At 37.3% G+C, this 27,768-nt stretch overlaps 2 protein-coding genes across 3 annotated transcripts in view; one reads left to right on the forward strand and one right to left on the reverse strand.

Annotated features, from left to right (window-relative positions):
• LOC134672966 (mitochondrial carrier protein Rim2) overlaps positions 1 to 27,768 on the forward strand; it is a 317,464-nt gene that overhangs the window by 91,747 nt on the left and 197,949 nt on the right. The gene's annotated exons all lie outside the window — the stretch shown is intronic.
• LOC134672999 (NAD kinase-like) overlaps positions 1 to 27,768 on the reverse strand; it is a 59,732-nt gene that overhangs the window by 18,057 nt on the left and 13,907 nt on the right. The window contains exons 1-3 of one of the 2 annotated variants that reach the window (XM_063530958.1): positions 25,238 to 25,498; positions 3,573 to 3,656; positions 1,549 to 1,678 (exon numbers count right to left, since the gene is read on the reverse strand). In XM_063530958.1, coding sequence (XP_063387028.1) covers positions 1,549 to 1,678; positions 3,573 to 3,656; positions 25,238 to 25,431 — 408 coding nt within the window. In that variant the 5' untranslated portion in view covers positions 25,432 to 25,498. Of the gene's footprint in view, positions 1 to 1,548; positions 1,679 to 3,572; positions 3,657 to 25,237; positions 25,499 to 27,768 lie in introns of those variants that run through there. The other variant, XM_063530959.1, reaches the window with a different exon arrangement.

Consider the following 27,768-nt stretch of genomic DNA (forward strand, 5'->3'; position numbering starts at 1 on the left):
TGGCGAGTTCATGATCATAAACTACTGGCTGATAACGGCCACGTGCTAATATCAACCCCACACTCTCACTTCGTGATTACGAGACTTAAAGACATTTGTCTTATCAATTGACACTATTCTCGAAGATAGTTGTTACTAAGTAGTGGTAGGATAATATTTTGGTTAAGGTCATGCCACTTGGGACAGAATTTTTCGAATATTAATAAAAAAAAATGGTTATTTTTTCAAATTCAATAAAACTTGAAAAAGAACCATACTGTAACTATATTTCATGATGACATTTAGTTCTATTAGAAACTCCTACGTTTTTCGTCCTTTAACATTTTTAAGTACATTTCCATACGTGTGCCTTTCAACGCCGCAGTATAAATAGTATATGACTACCTACGTACCTATAAACAAATGTCAAGTATGTTGAAAACGCATTCAAATCACATAAGAATTGCACGCCAGACGGGCCTTAAATCGCGCACGGACAAAAACTGCAGCCGACAACATTGTCTGCATTCCTGGCGTCCCACTCGTTTTGACGGGGCCTAAAGCACGCCACTGACGAGCCTTCTAAATGGATGCCATTACAATGGATTCATCCAAATGGACGGCATTCTAATATTAAACATTGTACGTTTTTGACATTCACGGACCGATTTTGGATTGCAGCCACGCTATTTGGACTGTTGGAAGGCTCGTCAGTGGCCACCTTAAGGGCAGGCGACATTCCGGCCGATTTTATACGATGACCCGGAAACCCATTTAAGGAATTCTCGTATTTGTACATTCCTTAAAGCTGACGCGGTCGGCATTAAAAAAATCTTTCAAAAAATCTATTGGTGTCGTAATCGTTTTCGATTCTTGTGTAATGTTATTCGGAAGATTGCGGGTCACGTCTGGATGCGATTAGCTCAGGACCGAAACAAGTAGCGTACTCGAAGAGAGGCCGCCTATGCTTAACAGTAGCCGATATTGGCTAATATGATGATGTGTTTGTTAGTCGACGTAGGATATAATCGCTACAGTGTTTTACTGATAACATTTATTGTGGGTACACATATGTCTCAGTTAACGACTAATAAGTAATAAAATAGTTAGCTAAATGGACTGGTCATTTTTCTTTTCTATAGATTTTTCACGTTAGGTAAATGCCTACCACAGAAAGTACGTCGCTGATTATGAGCCCGACGTAAAGGTATCTAACTATCCTATCATCCGATAGATACATACTTACATTAAAAGGGGCTTTTAGACGGGCTTTTCTTTTACTACAATGGGTTCACTTGAATAGTTAAGTATGTGTAGTGCGTAGTTAAGTAAGTGGCTAGTGCGAAATATCCCCATAGTGCCATAAAAATATCGCCGGGTGACAAGCAAAAGTCACTAAGTACTATCAAAAAATTAAAGTGACAATGCACTTTATTAGTTTATTACACTTGTAACACGGTTTATTGTCAAATAATTTCAATGGTGTTAGTTAGTGACTTTTGCTTGTCACCCGACGATATAGTCCCTTAAAAGTACTTTCAGATAACATTTGAAGTGAGGTAAACTTACATGAACGAGCCAGTGAACGAGCTGTACGAACGGCGTGAGGATGGTAGCGTCATGCACTTTCTTGATGACCAACACCGTCAGCGGCTGCTTGTACCACGTCAGCCGCTGCGACGCCGGGTCTTGGATTTGCCTGGAAAATTAAAAAAAAAGAACTTAGCTTGGGAGTGAAAAATTGCATATTGCTTCAAAGACGGCAGAATGTTAGATTAGAGGTGTCGTCTGCACTATAGTCCGTTTTTTTTAGCATTAGAAAGAACTTCGCAGAAGTAAGCTTGTGGTTCCAAATCTGGCACTTTTAGCGGTAATAATTTGAAGTAAATTATATGTATTGACCATGTTACATTAGATAATTCAATAATTATTAACAATTAAAGAGCCTGATAAAAACTGCACGCTTGCTTCTGTGGAGTTCTTTCTAATGCTAAAAAAAACGAACTATAGACTGCAACTTTGTTTTCTTTTTTGTTGTTGAACAAAAAATTTAACAATTTCGATTCTAATGTATTTGATTAGAGAAGCTTCTTGTGGAACAAGTTACTCTAAGGGCCGGTGCAGACGGATTGCAACCCGACAACAAGACACGGCGATATTTATAGCTCACCGCTGGGCGAGTAACTATAAATATCGCCGTGTCTCTTTTATTTACACGGGAGTGCTTATCTTTTGTTCGTGTTTATAGCCGATAGCTCATAGCTTACTAGCTCGCGGTGGGACCAGTGCCTAACTTGTATGGGGAGTAGTTGGCGAGTAGTCGGTGTGCAGTTCCAATACAAATTGCAGTCGTGTTCCAGTTCGTCTGTATCGACCCTAACATAATCGAAGGTATCGTATATATACTTATTAACCGATATTTATTTAATTTGCACGCGCATAGACTAGTATCTACTGATGCTGAACATAGAAATCTGTAGATGCTCATTGTTTTATTACCATCTATAATATCTAATTAAAATGTCAGACTTTGGTTTGCTCAGAAATACATCTATAATATGTATAAACTGATAGCGGTGCAAAATAATTGTTTGATAAACAGACATCGTAAAATTTCTATCATTTTTGGTGCAGCGGAGTGGTGTTAACGGAACGTATATAGATAATTCCAACTGACATGGTAAATTAAGGTTAATATTAACGTAATTAACGCTAATTAACCATTAGGTTTGAAATTGTTTATAACAATTCCCTTAACACCACTCCGCTGCACCGAAGATGCTATACAATTTACGATGTCTGCTGATAACAATATCAAACTAGTAAAGGCCATGGGATTCTATCGACGTTAACTTGACACTAGGTACCATACCGCGAAACGATATTGAAAGAAATGGAATTAATCTACCTACAACATTGTTTACATCGGACCAGCAAATAAATGGCCAACAGAAGTGAATTAATTTTCAGTGAACTGATATGAAAATGGTTATGCCTTCGGTAATGGACGTTTCGTACCGTACGTTTTTATAGCTAATCTTAGTAATCTTGTACAAATCGATCAACGTTTAGGTACCTATTTATATTAACCTTCGTTTTTGCAGATGTTAGCCTTCATGAGCTTATATTGGGGCTTAGTCAATTTGTGTAAAAAAAAGTCCTATAATATTTATTTACTCCTAAAATGAAGTACCAAATATGGAGGACAATGTTCTCAAGTGTATATTCTGAACTTTATAGCTGCTGTTCGACGCAACGTTGGCGCAACTGCGCACCGACACCATTTTCCATGGAGTTAACTATAGACCGACCCCTTAACTGATTGTGAGTCCTCGCCTGCGCGGTACGGGGGTGCGGGCGGCAGGCGTACGGCGCCCGCACCTTCCCCGCCACCCTTAGTCGTCCCACCCCGTCGCCCCCGTACCGCGCAGGCGAGGACTCAGTTAAGCGGTCGGTTTATAGATGCTGACGCTCAAAAGACGCTAGTGTGGGGGTAGCCCTAACGTAAATGAGAGAGTGAGACGCAATGCAGATTGGACAGGTGGAATACCAGTGTTAAAGCAGATTTAATTATTTAATTTTAGTGTACTTACATAACCATAGCCGAGTTCTTCATTATTCTGCCGCATGGTCCGAACTGGTGGATGGGAGACGGCGCGTTCAGAGACCTGGTCCTCCTGAAACAAGTAAACATACAACTTTAAAAACCGAATCATAGTATTCTTTTAACTTACACGCACTCTACACGCATGTCAAACTTTATGTCAAAGGATATTTTAAAATACAATCTTAAAACTTATATATACTTAGTCATTTCATTTGGAAAGACAAACAATTTCTTATAGTAATTTATTCAAATTGAATGAACATTTTGTAAAAGTCATTTTTATTTCCATCTATCGAGGGTTCAACGGCAGTTCCAAAAATAATCAATGTCAGACTAATATATTTTGGCACAATATTGAAACTGAAGTTGATTTAAAAACTTAAATATGAGAATACGAAAGATTTTGTTTCATTTCATTACATTTGAACAAAAACATAACTTTTTTAAAAGTACAGTGAAATAATTTCCTATCCATTAAGTATGTACTTTGTCACAGTAACAAATTGTTACTGTGACAAAGTCTATTGATTACCGGACTATTGTTACTAACAATAGTCTGATGTCTCTAGCGACTTTCATATTGATTGTCGCAGTGGCAAGTTACGAATTGTGTAAGAAATTAAATTCGACGGTGCCTAGGTAATAATTAAAAAAAATAAACAAAACACCTGAACGCAGTCGCGGGACGTCCATCGCCGTGGCAGCGATCGTTGACAATCGACGATCTCTGACCCTACTTCCAATACTATACGTAGTATACGTCTACGTTTGTATCACCTTCTTTACTACAGGGTGCGCTTTTGAAGCAGGGACCGAATACCGGTATATTTTCCATACAAATTAACCGTTATTCAATTTCGGTATCTTGATTATTTATGTATATTTTGCATTTAATTTAGCTAATTTGATCAATCATTATCCTTACCTAAACAAGAACTAAATACTATTCTATAATATCAAAGAAATAATGTGAAAGCTATGATATTTTGATTTTAGTTATACCGGTAACGCTTTGAAGATTGTTTGGCAGTTCATTATAATCATTATTGAGTCAACAAATTAGTGAAATTAACACAGGCAAACTATAAGGGTAATTAAAGGAAATAAAATTCCTTTATGAACTTGTGCTTCATTTAATTTTTTGTAAGATAAACTCTATTAGGCGTGTATTAAAATATTTAGGGTAGGTACATAAAAGATATATTCACTTACTGCTTACGGAAGGACTAAATAAATATTTATGCTTATTGTACTTAGTGCTTCGTTAGTTATAACGTCCCTAGTTTTTAACGCATTAGCATATTAATGCTAATTAATGCGTTAAACACTAAGGACTTTTCAGTCTTGGTCGAATTTTTCCGCCCGCACCCGCTTAAATCAATTACTCCGTGACTTTAATATTCTAATTGTTATTATGAGGCTATACATTATAGCTAAATTAACTTTGATCACGTCTTCACTTCACGCTTTATTATACAAGGCCCTTTCTTACAACAGACGCTTATTTTGACGTCAAAAAATCGCGTGTTAACTATTATTAAATTATTATTCAATTTAGGATCGTTTGCACAAATGATAGTAAAAAAATCCATTGCTTAATGAATATTTTAAAATTATTAGCGTTCCGGTCTTTCGGAAAAGAAAATATTTTTTACGACAAGTATTAATAAATGCGTATGATAAACAAAGATTATTGACGCTGGATCTTCTCGGCACACGATGTCTAAATTTCTCATAGAGCCTCTTTCCAACCCCGTATTTAGTTTGCATACGCCACAGTTGGTGGTGCAAAATCACGCCGCCTTTATCGATATTAGTAAGACCGTGAATCTAACACCTTTAAACGAGCAATTCTTGTTTATTTATATATACATTTCGGGGATCTTGGAAACGGCCCTAACGATTTCGGTGAAATTTGCTATATTTCGAGGGCGATAAATCGATCTAGCTTGGTCTTCCAATCTTAACCCTGGGAACGCATCTTTGAGTTTTTATGTTTTCCGAGTCGCGAGCTCGGTCTCCCAGATATTGGAAATATAAACACGCTGTACATGCCCGGGTATTCAATCACGGGCATGTCAATTACGTGTGTCCCGTAAATTAGTATGCGCACACGCCGGTGTTCGCTAACGAGCAAAACATCCTCACGTGAAAAACACGACTAAAAAAGATACACATTCATGGTTATTATGTAGGTAGGTACCTTACTATGGTTAGAGATAAGAAAATATAAAGACTCAATTGACTTACGAAGTCGAGACTTGACCAAGGTCCGACTATAGCAGTTGGAGTCGCGACGCGCCTATTAGAGAGGCTTCAGAATATTTTTTTTTAACAGTCTTATAAAACATGTAGGTAAGTAAGCTAACAGCTGTAATTTCTTATAGTGTAGACTTATAGTTTCCTATATGTAAAACATATTTTGTAATAATCTTCAGATGTTTATAGATTTACTAATAGGGGGTCATCCATTAATTACATCACACGTTTAGGGGGAGGGAGGGGGTCAGGAAAATGTGACATATTGTGACATCGGGGAGGGGGGAGACACAAACTTTGTGACGTCACTTTAACTTCATCAGTAACCGAAAATTTATTTAAATTATTTTATTCGCTGTACATTTAAATAACAAGTTTTTACGATTATCGTTTTTATTCGTTTAATTTTCTTTGCTAAGCAGTTTTGGGTACTAATTACTAATATTTATATCGTCAAAAATATTTTGATAAAATATTAATAATACTTAGGTACTTACTTAATTCGATTTGGCGATTTCATAGAAAACATGTGACGTCACTCTAGGGGGGAGGGGTTTGCCAAATGTGACCAAGTGTGACAAGGAGGGGGGAGGGGTCAAAAAACCTAGAAATTCGTGTGACGTAATTAATGGATGACCCCTAGCTTCTGTCTGCTGAAAAAAACTATGATCTTATTCTTCCAAGGGAAACAAACTAACTCCACATGTCATGTCATCTAAATTGGTTCAGCGGTTCCAGCGTGAAAAGGTAACGGATATTTATAAGACTATAAGTACATTAAGTACTCTTGCAGTTATTAGGTAATTGCTATATCCCTAACTACAGTCATCATCATCAAAATTTAAGAGCATGGCTCTCGTCGGTGGAGTATGCGCCAGTTTTCGCGGTCCTCTACAGTCTACAGGTAGTTAGGGATAGAGCTTGACCTCAGATTACCACGGCATCACATAAAGATGTCAAAGGACGTTACAAAAAACCGTGAGCTCGCTATGCTGTTTACAACAATGAAGGAACGCGTCAGTTTTAATGAAAATTACCAGACTTTATTGTTAACTTGTCTGTGTTATTAGGTATCTTCCTTCAACATTGTACTCGGTTATTACACTTGATTACTGATTACCCACAAAGGTCTCCTTGTGATTATGGCTGTGAGTAGCTAATGTTCCATTACAAGTCCATCAAGCATGGTCTACGTATCATTCTAAGAATTTGTTTGTTTTTTTCGCCATACGTATTGGTTATCTATGTTTCTCTTGGTAAATAATAATATGCTACATTGAACAATACGTGGCAAAAGGGCTTAGGTATCTCATGTAGCAATACCTAAGTATTTATATAAGATATATTTATTGTTTGAACTACCGACATGTACTGGCTACATTGTACGCATAACAAGTCCAAAAATAGTATTTTTTCAATTGAATGTCAACAGTTGACATATCAAATTCGAACAGTAGTGTTAATTATTTAAATAGAACTGTTAGAAACAATGGCCACAAAAATTAATCATAACATACAGGTTGATCTTGAAACTTGATTATTCTTGTAAGATATTTTTTCTGATATAAACAGTAGGCTACAAGTGTCAATTGTTTTGATAAACAGATTTTGATCAAAATAATGGAACACGTATTCTTGATAGCTTTTCCAAGGCAATTCTAGATAACGCTTATACATATTATCTTAAACGTTGCAAGCGCACACTTTGGTGTGCCGTTCTTCATATAGTTGGAACCATCTAATTTCAAAAAGGAGATGAACTTATCAAAATTTATCAGATTTGGAAGTGTTAATTTGTTAATTAGATATGTAGCTGAGGGCCTCTGATCATAGATGAAGATACTCAAATCCAGAATGATGTAAGTAACGCAGCCCATGTACATATACGTATATAATATACCTGGTTACATTGGCTATATATATGCCGTACAGTCAGCAGCAGAAGTAGCTAAGCGGGCCAGGTGTTCAAAATTATCTTGACGCGACTTTATTGTTAAGAGAATAAGAGCGCGTCAAGGTAATTTTGAATACCTCGCCCGCTTAGCAACTTATGCTGCTGACTGTACTACCGTATATTATTTTACTTGAGCTATAGTCTTACGTTATTTTGCAATACTGGTCAAACCTGATAATTAACTGTTCTTTGTTTTTTAATTGGAATTGTATGTAAAGTACCTACGAGCACTTATTAATATTCAATTCTTACTTCTCATTCAAACAAAGAAAAAATCTTGGCGTATTATGACTTAGAAATCGTTAAAAAATAAATAATTAGGTTTAGACAGGTAAATACAGAATAGTTAATTATTATACTATGGAACAAGGCCAGAATACAATCGTCAAACAATTCTAATTACTATATAAACTCAAGTTTTATTATCAGAATTGACCTAGTAACCTCGCAATGTTGATTCAGTTGATGGCATTATAATTATTTTCAAAATTAAGTTAACTTATACCAACTCTATATTTTAGATAAAAGTGAACAAATAACATGTTCAGGAAATTATGACATTTATTGATTAACCAACTAAATACAAAACCACCTGGATCTGTCACCGAAAGACCTGACTTTAACAAACATTATTTGATGTCAATCATGTAATGTTTTCGCCTACCCTCAACTGGCTTAAGAAGCCATTTGAGGGTAGATTTTGTTTACTATTTTTTAAATACCCAGAGATACATACTATAGTGTCCCATAGGTGGGGTGGGTATTAGCGTCGTTGACACATTAAATGGTAAATAAGCTTTATTGCAATGTAATAAGATCCCTCAATTAAGTGTGTTACGTTTGCATGTATTTTTGCTTCTACCTTTTTGCTACCGAATTAAGCCTAAAGGCTACAACCAATAAATAAACTTAATAAAATAATCATACCCTCTGTTATATTCTTCCTTAGCTCTAGTTAGCGCCGTCTTACCGGACTCATGGGAGAACTGCCTTCGCAACAATTGCCGCTCGTTAAACGCATCCATTTCGAAAAAGAAACTTAGTTTATTACACAATAATCATCTTTGATCACTGGTTTTCATGTGTATTTTAGTTACTTAGTAGTTGGAGTAAGGAAAATATCCATTTTTCAAGCGTTTTTAAGTTATCTGCGCGTGAAGATGCGCAGTGGTTGCGCGGGCGGCTGCGCGGCGCGAGCGACTGGCGATGCGCGGTGGAGGGAAACCTCGCACACTTGACAGCTCCGACCTTGGTGTGCTCTTAACTTGCGCTTGAGATTGCCGGTTTCGCAACCGTCTGTTCCGTCCGGTTATTTAACTTATCGGACTTCAATTAAGCATCTTCCGAAATTACCGCGCCGTTCGCTAATTATGTTAACGCTTACTCAATGCTATGCTTGTTTAAGTTATACAATTTAAGGACAATTAAATTTCTGTACAATCGAAAAACGTTTGACAATGGTTTGATATTTAAATCTCGAACGCAAGAAATGCTCATTCTTCCTAATCCAGGATACCAACTCCAAGGTAGCTGTGCTCTCGTATTGTGTAGCTATCGTCAAATCGTAACCTGTTGCGCGAAGTCCTTAAGTGAAGATACCTCTATGTATCTACTTCTGCTTTAAATACTATTAATTCTACTTAAATGCCTTAAGGTCGCCTACTGGCGCCAGCCTTTATTTTTAAACTTAGTCCAGTTTTAAGCGAGTGGCGTCCGCGTGACTCCGTCACGTGGTCCGTTTTGACCCATAATCGGCGGGCCATTGCGACCGGCCGAGTTCCGAAGCCGGCCCAGCCGATATCCTTGTAAACGACAAACGTGACGAAAGCACTATAATCCGCGACCAGCCTTGTCCCATCTATTTTAACCTTGTTGAAAAAATCTGGTATAAAACTTGCAACTTGCAAGTCATAAGAAAGTTCGCGTAAAAAATATTTCGCAATATGAATACCTAGGTAGACGGTGGTATCGCTAGAGTACAGACAAGTGTTGTTTTTAAAGAAGCAAAGCAAATGTAACTGAAATCAGAAACTCTGTTTCCTGAGGGTCTACCGCGAAACAAATGTAAATTTCGTTATCTTCCTCCCTATCGCTTGAATCACTTGAATGCAAGAGTGATAAAGAGGCAGATAACGAAATTTCGATATTCCATTGAAATAAATCAATAGAGGATGTCATGATGCCTGACGTGCTAAGTTCTCAAGTACATATTCATCTTCAATTACGAGTATCTATCAAAAAAACATCTATTGTCTTACAGCCACAAAAACAAGTGGTTATATCCTCTTTGCAAAAAAGGTCTCTGTTTTTTGTTGGTGTCATTATTTTCATGATTTCCATAATGGCTCCTCTACACGATGGGCCAGCGCCGCCACTCCAAGGGACGCACCCATGCAGTAGAATGAGATAGCAATATAACTTGCTCCCTCTAACGCATAAATGCGTCCCTTGGAGTGGCCGGCGCTGGCCCATCGTGTAGAGGAGCCATAATATGTGATGTAAGTGCTATGTCGATGGATGTCATTCCATTCCCTTGCCGAACTCAGACTCGGAACTTGAAGCCTCAAAAAAACCAGTATATTAAGTTCCCACTCCAAAAACGCATATGTTAAATTGGGGTAGTTGAAACTTAGCGACTTCGAGACCAAACCAACACGAATAAAAATAAAATAGTATAAGAATTTACAAATCGATTTATTAAACTTGGCAACAACTTCGCTTCGGTAATTTGAAAATGAAAATCAATGTTGTTCTATTGAAAATCAGTCTGCGAAATGCGAATAAAATGAAAACACTCAAATATTTCCATGTGAATAAGAACTAATAATAATAACTCCACGGCCGACTTCGGCCACGGCGACTGCTGTCAACTCCGTTGCTGTCTCTGGTGTGCTCGCAAGTGGCTGATGTATGGGCATGTGAGCACACCGTTAACATTAGTTATAGGGTATTGCCGCAGGTGGTCTCTGGCTTTTATTCTATCACGCTTGGCATCAAGCTCCAAGCGCCGCTGAGATTCAAAATCGGGTATTTTGGCATTTAGCATTCAACCTTCAGTGTCACTCGGATTTTCGACAAGAGTTCTCAAGACACTGGTTCTCCCTAGAACCCAGCGCTCGCGCACAACTGCGAACGCGGCCAGCGATCGATGCAGGTTAGGTGTCAACACACAGCATTGACCCACATGTAGGTGTCGCATCGTTGTCGCCGCCGTTTCGTCACCGGTCACTGGTCACTGCAGCATGCTTCCACGTAATCTTATGTGGTTTTCTATTGCAGACGCCATGAGATTATTGATGGTATAAGTACTTCGTTATTACATGTTGGGCAAGCTTGAGGTAGGCTCTGCTGAGGTATCTTATATCGACCAACAGCAAAACAAAAAAAAACAGCAATAAAAAAAAAAGCAATTGAAGAGTAAAAATGTATCGGGGTGGCAGATGGACACTTGGACAGATGCTACGAAAAATCACGTAACTAAAGTTGTGATTCGCGTTTTCTATCAATGAATGTCATATTGGCTAGGCTCCCAGCTCCATAAATTATGGAGGTTTCGAATGGTTTTTCTATAAATAATTGTTACTCAACTTCAACAGTCGACAAAGTTTCTAAGTTAAAATAAAAAGTTTTATCTCCCAATGTCTGCACTTGAATATAGTGCAATGGTCAAATATCACATTGTCGACACATGAAGGTGATAACACTAATGATTGACGTAAGGTCGTCACTCCACATGATAAGGGAACATATAGGATATATTGTAGTATAGACGTGTGAGGTGAGATGGAGTGAAGATCCGTGAATTTAAATTTGAGTAGGGTCATAGTTTTTACAACTCTTCATACGTCTTGATTCTAGGTTTTCGCCATTAAATATAAAGATACAGAACCTGAACAGAGGGTACAATTAAAAAGTTAAAATGACATCCAACTGGAAGAAATTTAAACCAAATGTCATATATTTTACTCGTACTTAGCTTTAAGTACATTAATAAGTACCTACTTACTTAGATAGTTAACTAACTGGTTACTCGTTTCGTGCGTGTATTCATTCTAAACAGAATTTCGAGTGATGAAGAATGCTCTGCATCAGCACTGGGTTATCGTATATAAATTTCCTAAAATTAGTAGCCAGTATTTATTTATCTTGACTATATTAGGTATATGAAGATATAAACAGGTAAGTGTAGGTTTTGCAAATAAGGCCCGGCTGAATCTCAACATTCTCAACAAGGCTTGAGGTACAGTCAAGGAATTTAAATTCCGACCCATTTCGTACTTTGTCACAGTGACAATCAATATGAAAGCCGCTAGAGACCTCATACGGTTGTCACTGTGACAAAGTACGAAATGGGTCGGAATTTAAATTCCTTGACTGTATGTCTAATTTTGACAGTCAGCACAATGCGGGCGTGCAACTTTCACTATCGACATGCCTGCCAGCTGGTCCAGTGGGTACAACAGTACAACAATGTCAACAATATACTGCGCCAGGTATACGAGATACGAGTATATACTCCGGACACAACACAGTCACGAGGTGACACAAGTCCACACCATCACTGTTCACCCCGAATTAAAAGGTCAAAACCGAACTTAATTTGAACTCTTATGGAATTAAAAAAGGTTTTAAATTTAAAACTAAAAAAACTCTGGGACAGAGGTAGAGAGGATATGATACCTACTCGTATGTTGCCAGTGGCATGCTGTCAATATTATCAAAGTCTGCGACTTCTATGAAACCTCCACTGTCTGGATCCGATAAAACCCTAAGTGCTTTATTCAAGCGTTAATTCATGTTCATTATTATACGAGTACTTATTATCAAAATTATCTATTTTGTCTGATATCACGGATAAATGGTCATTTTAAATAATATAATACTTTTTTGCATTAGTGACACCATATTTGTACCCTTAGTTGACTAGGAATACTGGAAACTGTAATTTCATTATGGGTCGTTGTATGTCGGCCGACATGATTTAAGGCTTCGAAGAAAGCCATCTCTTTTCCGATGCATATGCTTCCTATATGTCATTATTTCAGTCCAACGGCAGTTTTCAATGCATTCATTTACAACAAAATATATAATTTTCTTACGATTAAGTGAAAAAGTTTACAAATGTGTTCATCATTGATTTCCTTGATTTCGCATGGCCTGTGCTGTGGAAAACTATGACAAAGCCTTTTCAGGGTACGTGACTTCGTTATGGCAACCGAAGCATAAACAATTGCCGGTCAGTTTTAGCCGCTACCTTAACAATCAATAATGCTGCCTTAGTACTTGTCCACATAATACAGTCGCCATCAAATATATCAGAGCGGCAGAGGTGCTCTAAAATATCTGAACACGCACTCTAGCGCTTTGACAATAGAGGCGTGTTCAGATATTTGTGAGCACCTCGGACGCTCCGATATACCTGACGGCGACTGACCTATCAAATTACGTTTAATCCAATGTTAGTTAGTATAAAACACTTATCATTTCATAATTAATTACCGTCGCTTTTCGGTGAAGGAAAACATCGTGAGGAAATCGGACTCATCCCAGGCCTAGTTTACCCTCTGGGTTGGAAGGTCAGATGGCAATCGCTTTCGTAAAAACTAGTGCCTGCGCCAATTCTTGGGATTAGTTTTCAAGCGGACCCCAGGCTCCCATGAGCCGGGACAACGCAAGGTAGATAATGGTGAGTATAAAACACACCTCAAACCGATACGAAATTCCACACCATCACGGTTTTCGGTTGAGCTAAACATGCCATAGTAAATGCATAATAGATAATATAGATATGCACTTTACCAAACTGGCGTACACATAACACAGTTACGCATATTTCTTAGTATTTGCAGTTACTGATGCCTACTGTTTCAAAGAGCTGGCAGATTACATAAGCATGTTTGGTTAGTAAACGCTAAAATTCTTGTCTGGCCTAGCTGTTTTCTAAAGTAAATAATCCACTAGTTAAAGGAGGTAAGTATGTATGTTTAATTTGTAGACAAATAGTATGTGCCAATTGTGTGGCTTGCAGCAAAATTTAACCAGTTCATTTAGATATTTTAGATTCATCAAACAATGCGAAAAAAGTCGCTTTCGTAAAAACTAGTTGCCTACGTCAAATCATGGGATTAGTTGACAAGCGGACCCCAGGCTCTTATGAGCCGTGGCGAAATGCCGGGATAACGCGAGGAAGAAGTAAACAATGCGAAAAAAATGTCAACACATCCTTGATGCGCTGTATTATTGTGTATCACCGCGAACCGTGGTCAGAGCATGAACGGAAATTGAATTAACTGATATTTATAGAATAGGTGCTAAAATGGTCCGATGGCCTTTTTGGTTCACAATAGGATGTGTAAAGATGGAGGAATTGCTGGCGCGAGGAAAAACACACGAGTTGATCTAATGTGTGATAAGCCGACCAAGGAGGTACCTATCATCATCATCATCTCAGCCATAAGACGTCCACTGCTGAACTTTCACTGGCTTCACTTGGCAAATAGGCCTCCCCCTTTTTTGAGGGGTGAATGCCATAATCGCCACGCTTGGCAGGCGGGTTGGCGATCGCAGTAGAGTACACAGAATTTGAGATACCTAATACTTACTAATAAATGTTTTTTTTTTGCATGGCTATTATTGTGTCCCACTGCTGGACAGAGGCCTCACCCCTTTTTTTTTAAATGGGCCTAAATACTAAATTAATAAAATATTGACGTTTAAATTCAGATAGCCTAGCCCTGTATAAACAAATGAGACCGCAGAAGCGCAAATTACCTATACCAAAGGTTATATAATAACTATAATAAGTTTGGTGTCTGGTTACAGGTTGTTAAACCTCAACAAAAATAAGTACAAACACCATTTCTAAAGTCATCTTCCGGTCGGAAGTTTTATTTGAGAGAACTTGTAATTATTAAATAGCACAGATGATGTGAATTTTTTTTTCCCTTGCTTCAGTTCAACCATAATTTCGATCTAAAAACAAGAAATACCGCAGCCATACCAACCAGTTCCAATGCTTTCGAACCTGATGGAATATGCTGTACAGAAAATGGGCCAGCGGGTACCATGAATATGGATACAAATCTTATCAACATTATCACCTGCCTTTCGAAAGTGGAACACAATCAATAGACATTTATCAAAGTTGTTTTCGTGTCTGGGGGTTATCTGTTGGAGACGGATTTTTAAAAATGCGTTTAAAACACACTGTTGTAATGAAACAAACTGTTATCGACAAGTAAACACATTAAAGGTTACATCGGACGTATATAATTGAGGCCTAACAATATTATGTAATGACAAATATTCAGCTACAATAGTAGAACATGAGAGAAGAAACAGTGCGTACCTACTAGAGGTCCAGTCAAATTGTCTTACTATGACACAATTAGGTTACTTCTTTTTTGGTCACTCTTAGCAAAGCTTTATTACATTCTTACAAATGGTTGATAAAGGAAATAAATTTTCTACTTACCTAGAACTTCTGGTGAAGTATACTCTGCCCTGCTTATTGTATGTGCAGTACTTGCACGAAAATCATCGTTTAAATAAAGAACTTATTCAAAGAGAACAAGATAAACAATTGCATGACTTTTCCACTGCGATTACTACATATGTTGTCAGCACGGCAGTACTAGCCTCGAAGGTTTTATGACTTGGCCAGAATTTATGATTGGTTATCGTATCTTAAAAAATAGAACCAAAAAAAACCGGGCAAGTGCGAGTCGGACTCGCGCACGAAGGGTTCCGTCCGTACCATAATGCAAAAAAAAAACCAAAAAAAAGCAAAAAAAAAACGGTCACCCATCCAAGTACTGACCACTCCCGACGTTGCTTAACTTTGGTCAAAAATCACGTTTGTTGTATGGGAGCCCCATTTAAATCTTTATTTTATTCTGTTTTTAGTATTTGTTGTTATAGCGGCAACAGAAATACATCATCTGTGAAAATTTCAACTGTCTAGCCATCACGGTTCGTGAGATACAGCCTGGTGACAGACAGACGGACGGACGGACGGACAGCGAAGTCTTAGTAATAGGGTCCCTTTTTACCCTTTGGGTACGGAACCCTAAAAAGAACGCGTACAGTAAACAGTAATGCCAACAATACCTACCTAAATATCAAATATCTAGATGCAAGAGAACGAACAGATCCAATAATATGTTGTGTTGTGGACGAAGGCGAACCCTTGCGTGCCCCTTGATTGCACTAGTTCAGAATGATTTGCAATTTACAATTATTGTATTAAATGGCGAGAAATCATACCTATATCGAATAACATCTTGGTCTGCGACACAAAAAAATATTTATCAAACTTTGTATTAAGACTGAAGGAATAGTAGATTGTTAACCAACCATTTCTGTCGAGGTAGTTTGGCGCTCGAACGCAGTGAGAGCGCCAATAGTCCGAGACAGAAATGGTGCCTTTCACCCGAGTTAAACACTCTACTTTTCATATCGAATGCGAGGAAACCAAACAAGACAAGGCAATTTCGCAAAATCAGTAATGGAAGTACCTAATAGATCTACGGCCATGATTTATTTTCCTTAGGACTTACTTGCAATCGGAGACTTTGCAGGTGTGATTAATAAACCCTAGCGAAAATCATTTAGATTGCAATATTTACGAAAACACACATTTTTTAACAAACTGCAGTAATTTTGAAATGATTTGTTCATTATAGTATGAAAATCAGCGGGATTGCCTCTTACTTTTTAATTTTATACTTTTTCGCTATAAAAGCCGCAACAGACTACCGGACCGCACCGCGACCTTGGTGCGCCGCACCACGTAATAACATAATAAAAGTATTTAAAATATTAAATAACAATTTAATTAAGTAATTTTTTTCTTGTATTTTATTTTATTTTCATGAATATAGTGCTAAATATCTTTAAAAATCAATTTAATATCGTACAAACGTTTAACTGTGGCTGTATAAGATTCTTCCTTTGCCCATTTACGGAAGTGTAAGGTTTAAAAAATATTTTTGGTGTATGGTGTATTCCTTTTGGTTCCCGCCTTATGAAATCGAGTAAATAGAATTCAACGAAATAAATCAAGAATAATTTGTTTTTAACAATTCACTTACCTATATCATTTTTTATAAAAAAAGGATCAACGTGGGATTAATAAAATTAAACAATTACCAATTGTTCCAGGCGAGGAAATTATATATTTTTCCATTTTGTTTCCACCCAGTTGTTCGTGGGACGGGGACGCAGAGGAGTACACCACTTTTCTGCACTAGAGCATAAACGTATCACTTTCTGCGCACCTTTTAGAACGACAACGACCCACTTTCAGAGCATGAGATATGAAAAATTATTTACTGTGCATCCAGAATTACGCTTATCTGCATTTAGTTGATTTCTCTTTCGGGATCATTGCTATTTGTAATCGAAGATGGACTAGTTTTGCCGTACCCCATAATATAAAGAGTAAAACTGTAGTATAGTACTACTGTACTATAGTACTATTTACGTTTCGGATAGGATTAAAACCTAATATTGGATATCTAAATAGGAATTAATTACACATGAGGTAATACTGATAAAGAGGTTGTTTAACTAATTACGTGGTCGTTCAGCCCGTGGATCGGAACGTTGAATAACCCCAGCAAACATGGCCGCCTAACTTTTTACAAACATCAACACTTTACTTGCCTAATTACCGTCAAGGGCGCTCGCAGATAACCTAATTATATAAATATTATAATTTATAATATACGAATATGATATACGTAAAACACGTAAAGATCAAATTACATATGAAATTACCACGATGGCTAGAGTAGCTAGTAAAAACAACATGGAAACAGATAGCTCAAACGAACCCAAGCAATCCTATGATGATGGCTGAACTCCAGTGACAGATGAAGCCAGTTGCTACACGGGTACCTCAACTACAACTAACCCTGGCTACACACGTTAACTATAAATCGTAGCGATTAAACTGTGCAGTCCGATTTGCGCAGTTTTATTTACCGTGTGTATGACAAATCGTTACGATAATGGACAACGATTTGTCATACACACGGTAGATAAAACTGCGCAAATCGTACCCGTGTAGCAACTTCAACTACAACTAAATAACACTAAACAGCAATGACAACGGGTAACTTTGTATTAAACAATCCAAACAAAAAGACCCATTTGAGTATATTTGCCGAAACCCTGCAAAGTTTGTTTTCTTAAATTATCATTACGCAAGCACAGAAACATAAGTTTCCGTTTGTAATGCAATGCATAAAACGATGACTACGATATGAATTTAGTTCAAGGATTGCAAAGGATTTTCCGGCTAATAAATCGCAAGAAGTATAAATAGTACAGGTATTAGAACTTATAATATATCATAGAAATATAGTATGTATAAATGTGCACTTATTTCGAACTGGGCAATCTGAAAAAGAACGTTGTGTCGCTACTGTCGCTCGGTATCTCAAGTATAAATGTTAGTGCTTACAAATATAAGATTTAAGTATGAAGTATCGTCGTCTGAGAAAATTCATCAACATCATCATCATCATCTCAGCCATAAGACGTCCACTGCTGAACATAGGCCTCCCCCTTATGGGGGGGGTGAATGCTATGGCCATAATCGCCACGCTTGGCAGGCGGGTTGGCGATCGCAGTCGAGTACACCGAATTTGAGGGACGCTGCTGCCCGTCCACCGGTGGTCTTGGACGTAGTTTAAGGACATACCCGGGTCCAATTGAGAAAATTAGGGAACATTAATTTGAAGTACTTTATAATAATTGTAAACATTAAATTTGGATTGACACGCACACCGCACAGCGTCAAGGCTCCCCTGATAGCACAGATGTATCAGAAACGATTGTTATCGCGAAGTATCGTGACGAATTTAATGACCGGCGATGTTTTAATGTTTCCACTTGCAAAAATATCACGAAGAGTAGAATTATCAAAATCTTTGCAGTTTTACAAAGCACTCATGTCCTATAGGAATAAGTGTTTGAGTATAAAAGGTGATTTGTTTAAACGAATTTAAACAGAAGGCCAAAACATTCGCTAGGCTAATATGTATCTGATTAAAAAGATTAAACAGCATGTTACTATCAAATAGCATCAAGCATGATGTTAGATGGTTGATATTATAGTAGCATAACAACAGCTAGATTTTTTTCTGATGCCCTCAAGTATCCTTTCCTTTCCCAAGGTTTCGTAAATTTTATACCTACACGTATTAAAACTTAAAATGTGACAGGTGCAGGTCTGCAACTGACCGGCTTTGTAATAACACCGACAGTTGCATTGCATTTACATACAAGTTTAATAATTGTCCCATTAAAAAGCTAAGCTATTAACCCTAGACTGGAGTTTATGTAGCTGCACCTAGTTTGACTAGACATGGACCACAGGAATAATATTTTCTTTAATTTTGATTATACTCAATACAGTTGGAGTTTAAGCAATAAATAGATATATAAACAGCGCATCTACCTATACCTATAACTACAGCTTATAAAACAAAGTCCTCCGCCGCGTCAGACTGTTTGTGTGTTTGTATGTTCGCGGTAAACTCAAAAACCACTGAACCCAAAACAAAACTGAACTCTAAAACCGTATTTAGTTAGGTTATTTTCAAATAACCAAAGAAAACGATATGGAACCGGGCCCAGATGTTTTACAAAATGCACGAAATTGCTAATTAGTAATTATGTCTGCAGAGAATAGACTTCATATGCTGACTGGTTTACAACCCTTTAAAAATTACCCAAGATGCGCAGTGTGTGCGGGTACTGAAGGAAGGCGTTTGAGTTCGCTGGCGAAAAATTGTCCCCGTCTGGACAGGTCTTAAGTTAACGAAGTATCGAGAGCTAGACATAGGCAGTCGTTACTCCAATACGAGTTAGACCTGAATAGCAACGTCAATTAAATTCATTCACGCAAGCTCTAAAGGAGAATAATTCCTAAAAAGTCTTTTAGAGCTTTCTAGAAACTCTATAAAGGTTTTAATGGCAATTTCCTAGACATCTGTGGAAAGTTACGATTATTAGTTATTAGGAATGCTAGAAATCATTGGACATTGATTGCCTGTTAGTCGATTAATGACGTGAAAACGGTAATTATGAGTAGGTCAATTAAGAAGATCATGATCTGTTTATTTGTATAGAGATCATTTTACCTTTTGCCACACTGAGAGAAAAATCATCACCAATTAAAAAACAGTTCTGTACTGGGGGAAAAAATGAAGTTTTAGTAATAATTATGGACGTTTCACTATTTCTGTAAAGTTTATTTATTCCTACAAACATCTCAGTAATCCCAAATATAATTTCAACAAACAGATAATAGAAATTGCAAGAACTAATAGAAATTGCAAAAGTCAATTTGTTCCTATTAGTTAATTCTCCTTGTCCCCGGATTAAGTTTATTTTTGTAATTCTAAGTGTGTTTTTGTTGTACTTTTCTCTCAGTGCACATTCCTATTTACTGGTTGTCAAGCAAAAAGTACGAGCGTAATTTATCCTTATGTAAATAATGTAAAAACCTAAGTCAAATAACAAGTTTCATGTACAGTCGTGTAGTAAAAATATGGGTGCACACAACTTACTCAAAAATGTTCCATAGTTCTTAATTCGTGGACATAAGAGCTATGACATGAAGACATACGAGTATTTTTGAGTATGATGAGTGCACCCATATGTTTACACTTGACTGTACAAATGAAGTAACTATTACTAACGCGTGTTTTTTTTTGTATATTGTATAAATTCGCCTGAATTTTTTTTTTAACAATGTACGTTAACTTTGCACATAGGTATTCTAGCCACAGCCACAACAGGTTGAATATGTCAAAATGTGAATTCCAAAAATGACAAGTGTGGTCTCTTCAACTGCCACTTGAATAATTTGGCTAGACGTACAATATGCCAAATTTCTTCATAAATTTATTTACACCTATGGCCACGTTACGACCTTTTATTCGGACAAATCGAATAGACCTCCAGTGACTTAATGCAACACCCACACCTACACAACTACAACGCGTATTATCTCATTATAATAACGATAATGAGACGATAATGATAATCTCATTTATTCATGTCAAGATCGCTATCTAAAATCGACAGACACGCGAATTGTGGCACGTAAAAACTATAGCTTGTACGCTCGTCTGTTGATTGATGATCATTTGATCAATTTTGATCATGTTCAATTACGATCTACCAAATAATATGACGGGCAGAAAACGTATGCTTTACCAAATTAACAGAGTCACCGATCAAATGATTTAATCAAACTGGAAAGAGGATAATACTTGTACGGAGTGTACGGAATTTTTTTTAAAGAGCTTAGGATGATCGTAGATCATCAGTGTAGCATCGCCCACACTGTTAACTGTACCTTATTACAAAAGGCATAAGGTCTACCGATGTGCAGTTAGGAGAGTTGCTGTTTGTATTACGGATGTATTCAGACTATTCAGCGAGTTATAGATAGTATAGATACCTACACATCTATGGGCAGTTGAGCGCGTCAGCTTCAGAATCATCGAAGCCCATGATAGGACTGCCTCTAATTATCCCTTAGCTGTTTTTTTTTAATTTGAAATATAATTAATCGCCTACAAAAAAGGAGGTGATAATATGATTAATCGCCTTCGAAAAGGAGGCGATACTATGTATGAGTGCTAATTATACGAGTTTTAAGAAAAAATGCAAGGATACAATTTTGCATTACCTACTGAATAACTACACTGAGAGAAAAATCATCACCAGGAATTAAAAAAAAGTTCTGTACTGGGGGAAAAAATGAAGTTTTAGTAATAACTAGCTGTTGCCCGCGACTTCGTCCGCGTGGAATCTTATCTTCGACATTTTACATCTTTAGTACCCATAATTTTCATATCCAAGCAATGTTGAATCCATACTAACTTTCAACCCCTTTCTCACCACCTTGAGGGATGAATTTTCGAAAATGCTAAAAGGCATTTCATGTTTTTTAATTTAATACCTTTTTTTGCAAAAAGATCAAGTTCCTAGCTTGAAATTGAATTTACACCCCAAGACGAACTTTCCTCCCCTTTTTAATCCCCTTAGGGCTTGTATTTCCAAAAACGTTGCAATTACTTTTTCTTTGTAATCGGCTATTATGCATATTAATACTAACTATACTCTAACTAACTAACTAACAAACTATATTCTAGATTCTAGAAGTTTCAAAGCATTTGTAATGGATTCAAACTTTGAACCCCATTTTAACTCTGTTAGGGGATGAATTTTACAAAACGCTGAAATTACTTTTATTGTCTTCTAATAATATCTCCAAATACAAAGATTCAAGTTCCGCGCTCGAAAAAATGTTTGATATCCATACAAATTTTCAACCCCTTTTTCACCACCTTAGGGGATGAATTTACAAAAACGCTGAAACAAATTTTCTTGTATTTTTATTATATATCTTTTTACGAAGATTCAAATTTCAAGCTTAAAAGAAAACTTTAACCCCATACAAACTTTCATCCCCTTTTTAACCCTGTTAGGGGATGAATTTTACAAAACGCTGAAATCACTTTTATTGTCTTCTAATAATATCCCTAAATACAAAGATTCAAGTTCTGCGCTCGAAAAAATGTATGATATCCATACAAACTTTCAACCCATTTTTCACCATCTTAGGGGATGAATTTTCAAAAACGCTGAAATTAGTTTTCTTGTATTTTAATAATATAACTTTTTACGAAGTTTCAAATTCCTAGCTTAAAAGAAAACTTTAACCCCATACAAACTTTTATCCCCTTTTTAACCCTGTTAGGGGATGAATTTTACAAAACGCTGAAATTACTTTTTCTGTCTTTTAATAATATCCCCAAATACAAAGATTCCAGTCCCGCGTTCGAAAAAATGTTTGATATCCATACAAACTTTCAACCCCTTTTTCACCACCTTAGGGGATGAATTTTCAAAAACGCTGAAATTAGTTTTCTTGTATTTTAATAATATAACATTTTACGAAGTTTCAAATTTCTAGCTTAAACTAAAACTTGAACCCCATACAAACTTTCATCCCCTTCTTAACCCCCTTAGGGGTTGAATTTCTCAAAATCGCTTCTTATCTCTTGTACACTTTATAAATGTAATCTAGTGTGCAAATTTCAACTTTCTACCTTTTGTAGTTTCGGCTCTGCGTTGATGAATCAGTCAGTCAGGACACTTGCATTTATATATATAGATTATGGACGTTTCACTATTTCTGTAAAGTTTATTTATTTCTACAAACAGCTCAGTAATCCCAAATATAATTTCAACAAACAGATAATAGAAATTGCAAGAACTAAAAAAAATTGCAAAAGTTCCTATTAGTTAACTCTCCTTGTCCCCGGATTAAGTTTATTTTTGTAATTCTAAGTGTATTTTTGTTGTACTTTTCTCTCAGTGTAGCTTGGCAAAACAGAATGCGTAGAAATTAAATAACACAATTGAGTCACTAGCAACGCAACACAACTATAGGAAATATAAATAGGTATTAGGTACTTTCAGGAAAAATGAAAGAAGGTTCTTTCGAATAGAAACATCACCGGATTAAATTGCAGATTGAAAGTAAAAGTAAGTAACTAACTACATAATGGCGTAAAATTACAATTACACAATGTTTTTCTGCTAATTAGCAAAGATCTGACTGATACCAGCTTCGTTAACTTCAAGGATTGCGATTGCACGTGTATGCTTTGCAACTAAGTACGTGTGTTACGACATTTGCACATTTCAAATGTGTAGAACAGTAGGTAAGCTACATCTACATTAAATACATTAGTAGGTAGTACATTTAAACTTAACAATCTTAATAAAAACCGGGCAAGTGCGAGTCGGACTCGCGCACGAAGGGTCCCGTACCATAATGCAAAAAAGGCAAAAAAAAAACCGGGCAAGTGCGAGTCGGACTCGCGCACGAAGGGTTCCGTACCATAATGCAAAAAAGAAAAACGAAAAAAAATGCAAAGCAAAACGGTCACCCATCCAAGTACTGACCACGCCCGACGTTGCTTAACTTTGGTCATAAATCACGTTTGTTGTATGGGAGCCCCACTTAAATCTTTATTTTATTCTGTTTTTAGTATTTGTTGTTATAGCGGCAACAGAAATACATCATCTGTGAAAATTTCAACTGTCTAGCTATGACGGTTCATGAGATACAGCCTGGTGACAGACAGACGGACGGACGGACGGATGGACGGATGGACGGACGGACGGACGGACGGACGGACGGACGGACAGCGAAGTCTTAGTAATAGGGTCCCGTTTTACCCTTTGGGTACGGAACCCTAAAAACGGTCACCCATCCAAGTACTGACCCCGCCCGACGTTGCTTAACTTCGGTCAAAAATCACGTTTGTTGTATGGGAGCCCCACTTAAATCTTTATTTTATTCTGTTTTTAGTATTTGTTGTAATAGCGGCAACAGAAATACATCATCTGTGAAAATTTCAACTGTCTAGCTATCACGGTTCGTGAGATACAGCCTGGTGACGGACGGACGGACGGACGGACAGCGAGTCTTAGTAATAGGGTCCCGTTTTACCCTTTGGGTACGGAACCCTAAAAACATGGTGGGATGTGGTATGTTTTAGGTTATTCCAGGGGGAAAAAGTGACCATCACAATCACCACTGCTGGGCTTCAAATTTTTGGTTTCATGCTATTTCGTGCCATCGAAGTCTCGTCTCGTCGCGTCATAAAAGGAGATCCATATCGTGAAAGCGATCATGTTCCAACCTAGGACGAGAACTTATTTAGTTATCATGCTGGATACTAAGAGGAATCATATAACATTTTTTTAGATATATATTTTTATATTTTAGACGGAGGTCTGATTGGTTATGGCACCTATAGATGTGACTATGACGTAATAATTTATGAGAAGCGTCGGTTCGCACTTGACCCGGTTACAGATAACGAAGATAAAGTTTGTGTTTTTTTCTTATCACCGAGTAAACCGGAAAAATTATATAACAATAGACAATTTTGATGTTAATTTACTGTTGAAATTTATTAGGATCTGTCTATTTACAACCTTTTCTTCTGATTTTAGTTTGATTTTGTAACATATGAAAATGTTTTTAGGTAACTTCTCAATACTTTAATTAAGGCCTTTATAATAGACATCGATAGTATAAAAGTACATATACTAATATTTTAGGGTAGAAATCCTAGTTAGAAATGTTGGAATGGAAATTCTTGAAGTAAAAAAAAAACATTATTACCGCAAAAGATTTTCAGGATCACATTCACTTAAATCTACCATTCTACACTATAAAAAAAAACCTACAAGACGCTTGTTAGATCTACCTAATCTACGAATAGGTATACGTTTCCAGACCGAAACCAATGGACTTAAGTGAAATGTCAACACAAAAAAAGTTACAGGAACGTCCAGTCCTCGATATAGGACCAAAACCACAAAGAACTTACGGCCAAGTGCCGGACCTTCGCCTCCTGACCGTGCGCGGCTGCTCGGGGTGCGCGTGCAGCAGCCCCTGCGGGATCAGACTCTTCGACGGCTTTCTTCTGAGCCTGTACTCCTGCTTCTCTATCGCGCTCTTGCACAGCCTCAGCGTCGAGAGCTCGCTCTCTGACCCGCACCACAGAGAATCCATCGCCAGCATTGTTAATGTTTAGCACATCACTTTTGCAATTTTTCACGCGCGAATTTTTTAGATCGTTCACAAGGATGCTTGACCCGAACCGAAACGTGAATTGAGCACGACCGCAACACACGTCCGAACGTACGTGAGAGCGCGAGTCCGAGGGACGACTGACTGTGCTACTCGCTGGCCGTATTCACAACGCTTTAGAACAATGGCAGTTAATATATCTGACATCTGATTACACGTAGCCGTTGTTTATCAGTGGCTCATGTTACGGTGGTTACAGGCTTTATGTCAAAATGTTTTGTTGTCTAGGGTCGGCGATTCAAAGCTGCCAAACTTAGAATTGCAGCCTGTTGTGTTATTGCAATATTACGCTCAGGAGACCCCGTATAAGCGAAATCTCCAATCCTGTATAGTTTCAATTGATTTATAGTTCACTTAGTGCTGGTTCGTCTGCCCTTAAATACGAGTATTATTAGGAATACACGATGGCCGTTATCTTATCAACTTATCATCGTGATTTAGAACAGTGATTAAGACGATCGTGAATCATGAATTATTGGGTTGGGCCAAATCGTGATGCTTGACATTGGACGCTACTGGAGGCATTAACCAATTGCTACTCTTCTAAGTTAGTAATGTATGTTTACAAAATCGAACATCTAGGCCAAGCAATAAGAAGTTATAGAGGGAAATGCTAGGAACACAATTTTTGACTACGTAACTTTGTTTGGACTAGTTAGGAGGTGAACATATCAAAAGTCCCCGGCCGTAGCCCCGGTGCTGGGGGGTAGAGGGGGGAAAGAAGGTCTAATTTTTCGGTTTTACACTTATATCTTGGAAATTTTGCGTCTTAGCGACATGACTACTAAGACAAACCAAAAGCTGATAAAATTTGTTACAAGTTTTATTCAGTCAAGTTTTTCGATATCTTGAATAGTTTTTGAGATATCCGCTCTTGAAAGTTTATTTAGGGCTTTCAATTTTATCTTGATATCTACATTAGTGACGCTGCTAGACCGTGTTTGGTATCATTTTCGTATAAATCGGGGGTGCTGAATTCAGTTTTGGTATCACATTGACACCATTCCTAAGAAAAAACATATAAACTTTAAACAAATACCTTTTTTTTTAAATTCCTCTTCACGCTTAAACCGCTCAACCGATTTAATTGAAATTTGGTATACAGATATTTCGAGTCCCAAGACAGGACATAAGATACTTTTTATCTCAATAATCATCCTTTAAAGTTGTGAAATGGAGTATGGGGGGAATTCAACTTCGTCGACGAAACTGAATTCCTGAGGTTAATACTGCTCAAGGTAAGGTTTGAAGTCATGTTTGATATCACTTTCATCTTAATCACAGATGTATTCCGTCCTAAATTTCATCTAAACCGGTTCAGCGGTTATTGAGTCCCCATACAAACTTCCACCCCACTTTTCACACCCTCAAAAGATGCTTTTGGTTATAAAAACTATCCTATGTCGTGTGTCGAGATTTAAACTATTTCTATACCAAATTTCAACGAAATTGGTTCAGCGGTTTAAGCGTGAAGAGGGATTTAAAAAAATATTTATTTTTAAATTTTGGTTTTACTTCGGAATGGTGTCAATGTGATACCATAAATGAATTCAGCACCCCCGATTTATACGAAAATGATACCAAACATGGCCTAACAGCTTCACTGACGTAGATATCAAGATAAAATTAAAATCCCTAAATAAACTTTCAAGAGCGGGTATCTCAAAAACTATTCATGATATCGAAAAACTTGACAGGATAAAACTTGTAACTAATTTTATCAACTTTCGGTTTGTCTTAGTAGTCATGTCGCTAAGACGCAAAGTTTCCAAGATATCAATGAAAAACCGAAACATTCGACCTTCTTATCCCCCTCTACCCCCCAGCAGCGGGGCTACAGCCGGGGACTTTTGATATGTTCACCTCCTAACTAGTCCAAACAAAGTTACGGAGTCAAAAATTGTGTTCCTAGCATTTCCCTCTACAACGTTTTTTGAGCATTCATTTCTTGACCTAATCATCATTAATTTGTCCATGCATGTCAGCCAGCAGTCATACCGTCTCACACGGTCTATCCTGTATATCCACCTTTTCCTTGGGTTTTCTGCCATTCCTCTTACATCTCGCCACGTCCATTCGTCATTCCTTACTCATCACAAGAATTCCATCCCTTCGCATCACATGCCCAATTTAGAAATACAAATATAACATGAAAGTAGTGTATCAGTAGGTATTTCAGTAGGTAACAGGGATAGCCCCGAACACCGAAGTTCGCAAATGGTGGGCATTTCTCTCTGTCACTCTAAATACGCCTTAATTGAAGTAAAA

Source organism: Cydia fagiglandana, chromosome 17 (genome assembly GCF_963556715.1).
Source record: "Cydia fagiglandana chromosome 17, ilCydFagi1.1, whole genome shotgun sequence".
Classification (NCBI taxonomy): domain Eukaryota; kingdom Metazoa; phylum Arthropoda; class Insecta; order Lepidoptera; family Tortricidae; genus Cydia; species Cydia fagiglandana.